This window comes from Rhinichthys klamathensis, unplaced genomic scaffold (assembly GCF_029890125.1).
Source record: "Rhinichthys klamathensis goyatoka isolate OS25496 unplaced genomic scaffold, OSU_Roscu_1.1 h1tg000446l_1, whole genome shotgun sequence".
NCBI classification, from domain to species: Eukaryota; Metazoa; Chordata; class Actinopteri; order Cypriniformes; family Leuciscidae; genus Rhinichthys; species Rhinichthys klamathensis.
The window spans coordinates 1,026,023-1,037,500 of record NW_026606941.1 but is presented as its reverse complement, the minus strand read 5'-3'; the positions used below and the strand labels follow the sequence as shown (position 1 = coordinate 1,037,500).

Sequence of the window (11,478 nt, the reverse complement as noted above, 5' to 3'; positions counted from 1 at the left end):
CTGCACGGGAGGAGGAGGAGACCGCACTGCAGCCGGCAACCCGCCCTGGCACGGGTGTGGGACATGGAGTGTGGGAGGCTTGGGAGGGAGGGGAGCAAGGGGTGGGGGCAGAGCAGGAGGCCGTCCGCGCCGTGGGACCTGGGCCAGGTCTATGGGCCTAGCCACGTCCAAGTGAGCCGGTTTGAGGCGGTCAATGGAGAGTCGCTCCGGTTTCCCTCCCCTGTCCACCACAAAATGTTTGTCCCCCTTCTCCAGAACCTGAAATGGGCCCTCGTAGGGCGGACGTAGAGGTCCCCTGTGGGCATCGTGGCGAATGAAAACGTAGTCAGCCGTCTGAAGTCCAGCGGGTATGTGTGACTGAGGAAGGCCGTGATGGGAAGTAGGGACAGGTGCAAAAAGCCTCGCATTGTCCAGTAGAGTGGACCGCTGAAAAGTAGCAGACCAGGGAACCGTGGTGCTAGGGACAAAATCCCCTGGTACCCGCAGTGGCTGTCCATAAACCAACTCCGCGGATGAGGACTGAAGGTCCTCCTTTGGCGCGGTCCTGATGCCCAGCATCACCCACGGGAGCTTGTCGACCCAGTTGCTGTCTTTGAGGCCAGCGCGCAGGGCAGCCTTCATTGACCTATGAAAACGTTCACAGAGTCCGTTAGCTTGCGGGTGATATGCGGTTGTACGGTGGAGTTTCACTCCAAGGCTCTGTGCGACAGCGGCCCACAGCTCAGAAGTAAACTGTGCGCCTCGGTCAGAGGAAATGTCCGAAGGAGTGCCGAAACGTGCAACCCAGGTGCCAATAAATGCCCGTGTCATTTCGGAAGACGTCACTGACGTCAAAGGCACAGCCTCGGGCCAGCGGGTGGTCCTGTCAACCATGGTGAACAAATATGTGAAACCGTGAGAGGAGGGCAGAGGACCAACCAGGTCCACGTTTACATGGTCAAAACGTCTTTCCGGAACCGAGAAAGACCCTTACGGGGCTTTAGTGTGGCGATGGACTTTGGCCCGTTGGCATTCAACACAGGTGTTAGACCAATCTCTAACGTCCTTCTTGAGGCCGTGCCAAACAAACTTCCCTGCCACCAGCCTCTGTGACGCTTTCGTACCCGGGTGGGAGAGACCATGGACGGCATCAAAAACTTGTCGCCTCCATACCGAGGGAACGACCGGCCGAGGACTACCTGTGGAGATGTCACACAGGAGCTTGGTGCCGGCATCGCCAAAAACCACGTCCTCGAGCTGCAACCCTGTAGCCGATGTCCTCAGGAGTTGCACATCTGGGTCTGTGGCCTGAGTCGCTGCCATGCGGTCGTAATCCAAACCCAGGTGGACTGCCCCAGCCACAGCCCGTGATAGGCAGTCCGCCACTCGGTTGGTCTTACCGGCGACGTGCTGCAAGTCCGTGGTGAACTCAGAAATGTAGGACAGATGACGTTGCTGGCGGGCGGACCACGGTTCAGTCACCTTGGCCATGGCAAAAGTCAACGGCTTGTGGTCCACAAAAGCGGTGAAATGTCAGCCCTCCAGCAGGGAACGAAAGTGTCGGATAGCGAGGTAGAGACCCAGCAACTCCCGGTCGAATGTGCTGTACTTCCGCTTACAGGGGCGCAGCTGACGGCTAAAGAAAGCCAGCGGCTGCCAGGCCTCGTCTACCCACTGCTCATATACAGCACCAACAGCATAGTCCGAGGCATCCGAGGAGATGGAGATGGGGGCTGTTGGAGAAGGATGTGCCAACATGCCAGCGTTAGCTAGGGCTGTCTTAGTGGCAGCAAAAGCCCTGTCTCTACTCTCATTCCAGGATACAGCGTGCTTGGGTTTACCCTTCAAGGCCTCATGCAAAGGCTGCATGAGCTGAGCGGCTAGAGGGATGAAACGGTGGTAAAAATGTACCATGCCGAGGAACTCCTGCAGGGATTTGACAGTGAGAGGGCGCGGGAACTGTGCGACCGCCTCCACCTTTGACGGGAGGGGGACTGCCCCGTCCTTAGTGACTCTGTGTCCTAGGAAGTCGATGGTGGTCAAGCCGAACTGGCATTTGGCGGGGTTGACAATCAGTCCATGCTGGCTAAGCCGCTCAAAAAGGGTTTGGAGGTGCGCGAGGTGCTGAGACTTGGACGTACTCGCTACTAGGATGTCATCCAAATACACAAAAAGGAAAGGCAGGTCCCGCAACACAGAGTCCATGAGTCGTTGAAAAGATTGGGCGGCGTTTTTAAGGCCGAACGGCATGCGCAGGAACTCAAACAAACCAAACGGTGTGATCACTGCCGTTTTGGGAATGTCCAGTGGATGTACCGGAACCTGATGATAACCTCTAACAAGGTCCACCTTCGAAAAAATCACTTTGCCAGACAGGTGTGCTGAAAAATCCTGTATGTTCGGGACTGGGTATCGGTCAGGTGCCGTTGCCTCATTAAGCCGCCGGTAGTCGCCACACGGATGCCAGCCGCCACCAGGTTTGGGGACGATATGAAGAGGCGATGCCCATGGGCTGTCGGATCTGCGGACTATTCCCAGGCGCTCCATGTTCGCAAACTCAGCCTTTGCAACGGCAAGCTTGGTCGGGTCGAGGTGCCGAGCACGGGCATACACGGGCGGACCAGTAGTGGCGAGATGATGCTCCACACCATGCTTCACAGCAGATGCAGAGAAAGTGGGCTGGGTGAGAGCTGGGAACCTGGCAAGCAGACGGTGGAAATCATCAGAAACTGAAAGCATGCTAGACAGTCGTATGGAGTCGGGCCCGCTGAGCGTGCATGTATAAGAGCAAAACGTGACGGCGTCAATCAGGCGGCGGTTCTTTACATCTACCAACAGTCCATGTGCACACAAAAAATCAGCACCGAGGAGGGGAACGGCCACCTTTGCTGTAACAAAGTTCCAGCCGAAGCGCTGTCCTCCGAAACACAATTCGACGTACCTTTGTCCATAAGTGCGGATGGGGCTTCCATTGGCAGCTTCCATAGGGGGGCCGTGGCTGTCAGTCACCATGTCCAAACGGGATGCAGGCAGGACGCTCCTCTGTGCTCCTGTGTCGCACAGAAAACGCCGTCCGGAGATGCTGTCATGGATGAAAAGCAGCCTGCCTACGCGGCCGACACTCATGGCCACTACTGAGCGCCGGCCCCTGCGTTTCCCGACCCGCCGAAACTGCACTGTAGGCGACATTTGTTAGCCTTAGTTCCAAACTTCGCTTGGTAAAAACACAAGCCTGAAGGTTGTTGGGGGCCAGAAGACTGCTGCCGCCGAGAAGTGGTAGCCGCGATAAAGGTGGAGTCGTCCCGTGTCACCGTAGCGATGTGCGCGGGAAAAAGCGCGGCCGCGCAATGTCCCTGACTCGCCAGGAAAAATTTATCAGCCTCCTCGGCCAGTCTCCGACAGTCAGTGATTGTGGTGTTGGCTAATGCAGCTCTCACTTGTGAAGGCAGCTGACGCAGGAAAAGCTGTATAAAAAGAAAATCGGGTCTGTGCTCACCCAAAAGATCCAGCATGTGATCCATGAGCTCGGACGGTTTGCTGTCACCCAATCCTTGAAGGGAGAAAAGCCTACCGGCTCTCTCAGCGTCCGTCAGTCCGAACGTTTTTAACAGGTGGGCTTTGAGTGCTGCATACTTCTCAGTTTCCGGAGGGTTTGTAAGAAGGCTCACCACTCTCGATGCTGTTGCATTACCGAGAGCCGACACAACGTAGTAATACTTTGTTGTATCCGCGGTGATCTCTCGTAACGCAAACTGCGCTTCAGTCTGGGCAAACCAAGCCGATGCCGACGATTCCCAGAATTCGGGGAGTTTGAGGGTGACAGCGTTCGTGGCCATGGTCGTGTTGGGTCACTGGATACGTCCAGCAGACTAATGTCGGGGTCACCAGTGTGGAAATTGTAGTAAATCGCAAGAGACAACTTCTCACATTGAGCACACGAATGCGTGTGTCGTTTATTATTGAAAACAAAAAACACTCAACTCCAAAATGGCCCTGACTAGCGTCTAACGTCATCACGCATACAGAACATTTAAAGGGACCACGATCCCTGAACAACAGTGAGGAACAATGCCAAGAACAAAAGTGAATTATGTATGTCAAAGTCACTACACAACGCACATTTACAATATTATGATGATGACACACTAGCAACAATATTTAGTGTTGATTCTCTTTCTTAAATACATTTTTAAACATATTTCCTTCCAGAGGTGTTATGAAACAAGGATCATGTCACTTTAGCAATATGAGGGTGCTCATGTCTGATTTTACATAGAACTTCCGGTTTTCTGTCAATACGTTAATATACAGCCTATTATGATTATGCTGTAAATAAAAATGTGCAAAGAAAGAAGCTTTTAATAAATATTTTTAATATGCGTGAATAAATCCACCCCATGACAGATTTAAGTTTCACTTTCGATCTGTGACCGACAGAGGAGAGTCTTGGCGGCAGGGATTTAAATCTTTAAAAATGTCTGGGATAAGAAAATCAAAAGTGTGGATGCACACCATCAGAAAGGATATTCTCCAAGGCTGGATTTAGCATCAGGAAAACCATGATCACACTTCTGCCGGGCAATGTTAACAAGTTGGTTTTCATCAGGACATTCTCTTAAGATGGCAGCGCCGCCCCAGCATGCAACGCAGCGTGAAGTAGCTACACATTCTCTACATGTAAATGAGTAATAATCAGTAATAATCAATAAAAGTGCTCTTTGTGGGGAACCATCAAGAATCGCATCAATTAAAGTTCAAGATGAACCTGCAAATTGTGAGGTTGCAAAGTTCTACTCAAGCAGAGCGGATCTACATTATTTTCTTTTAGTTATTTTTATCTTCAACTATTTTTAGGAGTATCTATGACCCAGAATCTGATGGTGTGTTCATTCTTTAACCAGACGAAAAGAGCCCAATCCCGAACATTCTGATGTCTTTTTCAAGGCTCTTGTGTATGCGTTAAAAACGGTTACCTTCAACCAATCTCCTGCATCTGAAACCATCAGTAAAAAAAAAAAAAAAAAAAAAAAATCTGACGACACACCTCTTCTGTGAGCACTGAAATAAAGCATTACCATTAGAGCACAGAGAACATTAATTGATCTACAGTAGTCAACATGGAAAAACACCTGTTTCTGATTTTAAGTCTGACTTCAGGTACAAAATGACTCCCTTTATTCATTGTAGTGATGTAGAAAAACTGTGTAATAAATTATTTTGTGCGACTTGACACAGAAATGTTCTTCTTTCTTTGTTTTAGGTGTGATGACTGCAGACCAGATTGGGCCAAATAAAGAAACTCTCATCATAAAGAAGGAAGACGAGACTGTGACTCTCAGCTGCTCATATACAACTAGCAGCAGTTCTGTTTATCTTTACTGGTACAGACAGTATGCTAATAGTGATCCTCAGTATTTAATATTTAAACATCCCAGATCAGCTGCAAGTGGAAACCCCTCTGATCCTCGCTTTCAGTCGACTACATCAGATTCATCCACTGAACTCATTATTAATGGAGTGACGCTGTCAGATTCAGCTCTCTATTATTGTGCTCTGGAGCCCAGTGATGCAAAATCTATGTGAAGCTGTACAAAAACTAAAATTATTTGTTCCCTTTGAAGTCAAGCCACATCAAACCCACAATCTATAATTCTCATAATATAATTACACCAGTGGAAACACCTGTGTGTGGTTACAAATGAAATTTAGTTCAAGTTATTAAAGGGAAATTGAAAGAAAAGGGAAAGAGATCAAAATATCATTTTCTGGGTTGTTATTAATATACAAAACATGCAAAACCAATCCTCGTAGATGTGGCCATATAACATACAATAAAACAAACATATTTTAAGATTGAACAACAAAAATTAACCAATGAACAGACGATTAACCAATGACAAGACACATGGCAGGATCACATGACAAACAGGGAATCACATGACAGACATGGAACATGACATGAACAAACCAAATCGTGACACAGTGTTAGTACAACTTTATCAAAGTGAGGCTGAAACAAGGGTCTATTTGTAGAATTCATATTATTTAACAATTATTGTGATGGCAAACTGGCAAAAAATTGTAGTCTTCTTTATCACATATTTATGGGGTAAGTCAAATTCTGTTATACATGCTGTAATATTCTTCTAATATGAATATGAGATCCTCATCAGTGATGTTATACATTACAGGATCTGATTCTCTGGACAGCGTTGAACATAATACAAGATTTCAAACTGCTGTTGAAGGATCAGCTGTAACAATCAACTGTCAATATGAAACCACTGATATATCACCAACTCTCTTCTGGTACCACCAAAAAGTAAATGGATTTCCAGAATACATGCTGAGCCAATTTGAATATCAGTTCAAAGAAAGATTTAGTGGTGATCTCAACACAATTTCAAAATCATTTCCACTGACAATCCAGGATGTGTGTGTGTCTGACTCTGCTGTGTATTACTGTGCTCTGAAGCCCACTGTGACTCAAACACACTCAACACTCATACAAAAACCTTATGTGTGTTTCTGGGCGTTGTTTAACCTTGTGATGCGACTTCTTCCACTGTTATTAAGCCTCTGTCAGTTGAAATGATTATTACATTTAATGCGACATTTTTACTGCCTACCTGTCTTTTTTTTACTGCTAAGAAACTGCTTTGCCAATTGCTTCTTATATTAATTATTATATTCTTAGCCATATAAAAGAATCTAAAAATAACATGACTGTAAATGCAAAATCAAATTGCTGTAGTGTACTTCTAAAAAAACTTTTCATTAATTCATATTCGAGTCAGCAGTGACTGCATTGAACCTTCAAAAAAAATACAATACAAAAACAAAACAAAACAAAAAACATCATTGCACCATAAAAATAACAATAAAATGCTGATACTGATAGTTTGTTGCTTTTTTAGTGATACTGTGCTATCTGATAGATATCAATAACAAATGTTTATTTTAATTTATTCTATAACTTTTTTGGTTTTATGTTACAATTATGTTGGAAGTTGCCTCAAATGGAACACAGATGCAAAAAAATATTTTTAGCCTGAAGATGGCGATATCTACATCAAATATGACACCACCTCAGGGGCGTAATTTGTGGGGGGGGGGGGTATAACCCCCCCAATATTTAAATCTATGCATTACAACCCCCCTAGTATTTATACCTCCCCCCCCCCCCAATGTTCAAACCAAATCTACGCCCTTGCACCACCTCATATGTACTATTGCAAAATTGTATAAAAAAAAACCCACTAAGCATCAGAGCACAGTGATACACTGATCTGACCAAGTAAACATGGAAAAACACCTGTTTCTGGTTTTAGTTCTGACTTCAGGTACAATTACTCCCTTTATTCATTAGTGATTTTGAAAAACAGTGTAAAAGATAATTGTATGTTACTTGACTCATATTTTTCTTACTCGCTTGTTTTAGGTGTGATGACTGCAGACCAGATTGGGCCAAATAAAGAAACTCTTATCATAAAGAAGGAAGACGAAACTGTGACTCTCAGCTGCTCATACAATACTAGCAGAAATTATGTTACACTGAACTGGTACAGACAGTATCTTAATGAAGAACCTCAGTATTTAAAGTGGAAAGATGCTCGTTTATGGAGCGATACTGGGAACCCCTCTGATCCTCGCTTTCAGTCGACTACATCTCAAACATCCACTGAACTCATGATTAAAGGAGTAACTCTGTCAGATTCAGCTCTCTATTACTGTGCTCTGGAGCCCAGTGATACAAAGTCTATGTGAAGCTGTACAAAAACTCAAATGTATTTTTACTTTGATGCCAAGCCACATCAAACCCACAATCTATATAATTACACTAGTGGAAACACCTGTGTGAAATTGTATTCAAGTTATAAAGGCAAATGTAAGAAAAAAATTGAAAGGGATCAAAATAACTAATAATAAACATGTAGCACTCCACATGACTTTAGTACATCGCAGATTGACAAATGTGATTAAACATTACATTATCATTTGATATCTCTTCTGCTTGAGTCTGCCTGAAAAAGTATGATCTATCATCTATCCAATAATTGTCATTTTACTTCTGATTTAACCCAATTAATCGATTCTGACTTTAGTGAATTATTTCACAACATAATGTTGAATTTTGGGGATTGTTATTAATATGCAAAACCATTAACCATAATAGATGTGGACATATCACAAACAATATAACAATCATATTTTAAAATTAATTAACAAAAATAAATAAACATGATTTAGACGCTGGCAGCATGAAAATATTGTCAAGCTCAGAAAATGTATTAAGAAGTATCATTTCTCAAATTGTATATAAGGCTGAACCCTATACTGTATGTAATATTATTTTACATAATCTGTCAAATGACATGGTTTATGTAATTAAATAACAAATTATAAAAAAATTAACTCCAAAAAAACTTGGTGTTTGATACAATTAATTCACCACCAGAGGGAACCGTCCCTTAAATTCTGGTGTGACTGTGCAGTTGCTGTTAATATCAAGAGATTCTACTAAGGATAGAGAGATTCACCATAAGGAGACTCACACTAGTTGTTTCTCTCTCACACTCTTCAACTCAGAGCAACAATGACAAAATGGGTGATTGTTCTTCTATTCTTTCTTTCGCCATTTACACTTTATTTATTTGAGTATATCTGTATATGATTGCTTCATCATTTGAGTATATCTGAATTTTATGCTTCATCTCATCAGTGTGCCGGGGACAGGACCATGTTGATCAGCCTTTAAGAGAAAAGACTTCAGCTGAGGGAAATCAAGTGACTTTACACATTATACACTCATGAGTTCTGCGAATGCTCATCTCTTCTGGTACAAACAGCTACTAAACAGATCACCTTCTGGGTGCCTTTTCCAATGGGAAAGAAACAACAGCCTGAATTTAAGGAGAGATTTCATGCAATCAGGAACAATTCCTCTGACAATCCAGGATGTGTGTGTGTGTCTGACTCTGCTGTGTATTACTGTGCTCTGAAGCCCACTGTGACTCAAACACACTCAACACAAAAAAAAAAAAAAAAAACCTGTGTGAGCATCTGAGTGTTGTTTAACATCAGTTGTGATGTGACTTCCATGATTATAAAGCCTCAGAAAACCTAAATACTAATTACACTTAAGTTATTACCGCCTAAAAAAACACAGATGACCAACACATTTGCTGCACATGCTATAACTGCCAATTGCTACTTATAGCATTCATTATTTCCTTTATGAAAACCTCTAAAAACAACATGAATATAAAAAAAAATATCAATGGCAAAATCCATCTATATATATACTTTTTTTTTTTTACACTTTTATTTAATACTTTCAAGTCAGCATTGACTTCATTGAACCTGCGTTGAACAACACAACACAAAACTGTTAAGAAAACAGTTTAAAAAAAACTGCAATTGATAAGTCATTGTTGTGGATTTGATGTTACAGTTGGAAGTTGGGACACAGATGTATAAAATATTTTCAACCTGAAGATGGCGATATCTACAGACACATGACATCACCTCATATTTACAATTGTAAGCCTTGATTGAAAAGAAAATCTGCTGTTGAACATCATCACTACATCAACACGAAAAGCAGGAAACAAAGCTTCTCCTCCAGCGCTGGAACACGCTTTCAATGACATTTTCTATTTCCTAGCATAGATAAACAAAGATGACTCACATTATGCCTATTTTATTCATTTTTGCCTTTAATTTCTATGGTGAGTAATCAAACCTTTATTGTAGAAAATAACTGCATTATTAAATTGACATTGCTTGTATAATTATGTTATTATGCATTTCCAGGAAGCTTTGGGAAAGACACTGTTAATCAGCCAAGTGAGACACAAACTGGCACTGAAGGACAGCAGGTTACCCTGAGCTGTGAATATGAAACGCTTCAGTCTGCTCCATATCTTTTCTGGTATATTCAGCGCTCTAATGGCCTTCCTGAATATATACTGGTGAAATACAAATTTGGATCAAGTAGCAGTTCTGAATTTGAAGACAGATTTGATGCCAGATTGGCAGGGCCGCATTAAGAGCTCACTGGGCCCCGGGGCTATGAGTTACTGCAGGGCCCCCCACCACCACTTTAGGTCACCAACTACATGAGCTAAATGTTCTATCATTATACAAGTCATTTTATTCATCTATGATATACTTCACAGTTAAGTTATATTACTTTTAATACGATTTTTTATCATATCAAAATTTTATGCCACTAAAATTTCATAATTCTTGTGACCAATTTCAATATCACAAAAAATAATAGTAGCTTAAGAAAATAATCTAAACTTACTGATGACAAGAGTCACAAATATCAAAAGAACAAAGGCACATAAGAAATCGACCTACTTGAAAAACTTAAAGCACTGAATAATATTATATTGTATAAAGTAATCAAATAAACAATACATAGTTTTCACTATAAATTCAACATTCATTCTTATTAATTTTACAAAAGTGATTCAGTCAAGGGCAGTAAATTACTTTCTTTCTGATGTTTGATTAACATTATTGACACAAATGGCGACAGCAGCTTTATTAGCAGCTACTGTCACTTTAAGACCTCAGGGTCGGAACTCAAGTGCACTGTGCAAAACCGTCTCAAGTTCACCATGGTCTCAAAACCAAAATGAATTCTCTCCCGCTGCTTACTGTGCCTGAGCAGTTTAAAATAATTTGTATCCAAACCACAATGCTTAAAAACGAGTTTAAATTATAAACTTACATCATGATGGCGCAGGAAAATGTACATATTTTAGGCCATTTAGGCGAAAATAGAGTTTGATCAAACACAAAAAGCAATATCATACATCCATCAAGTTAATAATCAAACTTACCGAAAATTTGTGGGGTCGATGATGACGCATGTGTTTTAAGAATAGTCTAGAATGAAGTGAAGAGTGGAGGCGATTGATTGGTTGATGCGTATATTCTAATAAGGCGCAGTCAGCCATCTGATAGGCCTACGTGCAGCAGCAGGTAGATCGTTCACAAGTTAAATAAGAATAAATGTATATCAAATTAAAACGTGACGTTTCAATTCACCATGCCCTGCTGCCCACGGGGGTTTGATTGACAGGCGAACTGGCCAATCATAACGCCGAATACGCAATTTTGTCCGACAACAAAGCTGTCAGTAGATGAACGTCGGTGGACTTGAACTTGAAAACGGTATGGTTTAAATTATTTAAATTACAATATTTGAAAGTTGAGACTTTGTTTCATATCAACAGTAAGCTGTCCGGAACTCTCTCTCGTAGTCACTCGGTGTAACGTTAGTCTTTGCCCCGCGATGTATTTTTCAGTGTGTGAGTGAGAACATGATGTGCGTGACTCGTGAGAGCCGCCTGGCTTGTCACACAGTAACTAAAAAAGGCGGGTCTTTGCGAACGGTCATAATATTAATGATAATGATTCCATGATAATGCATGGAATATACGGCAAAGCGCCACTAAATAACAGGGCTAATTTGTGGGGGGC

The 11,478-nt window shown here is 42.6% G+C and overlaps 2 gene segments (V, D, J or C); both read left to right on the top strand.

Annotated features, from left to right (window-relative positions):
• The first annotated feature begins 5,042 nt into the window (after nucleotides 1–5,042).
• LOC130071515 (T cell receptor alpha variable 18-like) lies at nucleotides 5,043–5,672 on the top strand. The segment is given in 2 exon segments: nucleotides 5,043–5,136; nucleotides 5,240–5,672. Coding segments are annotated over 2 exon segments (363 nt in total).
• Nucleotides 5,673–7,238: 1,566 nt separating this feature from the next.
• Nucleotides 7,239–7,804, top strand: LOC130071513 (T cell receptor alpha variable 18-like). The segment is given in 2 exon segments: nucleotides 7,239–7,322; nucleotides 7,421–7,804. Coding segments are annotated over 2 exon segments (366 nt in total).
• Nucleotides 7,805–11,478: the final 3,674 nt, after the last annotated feature.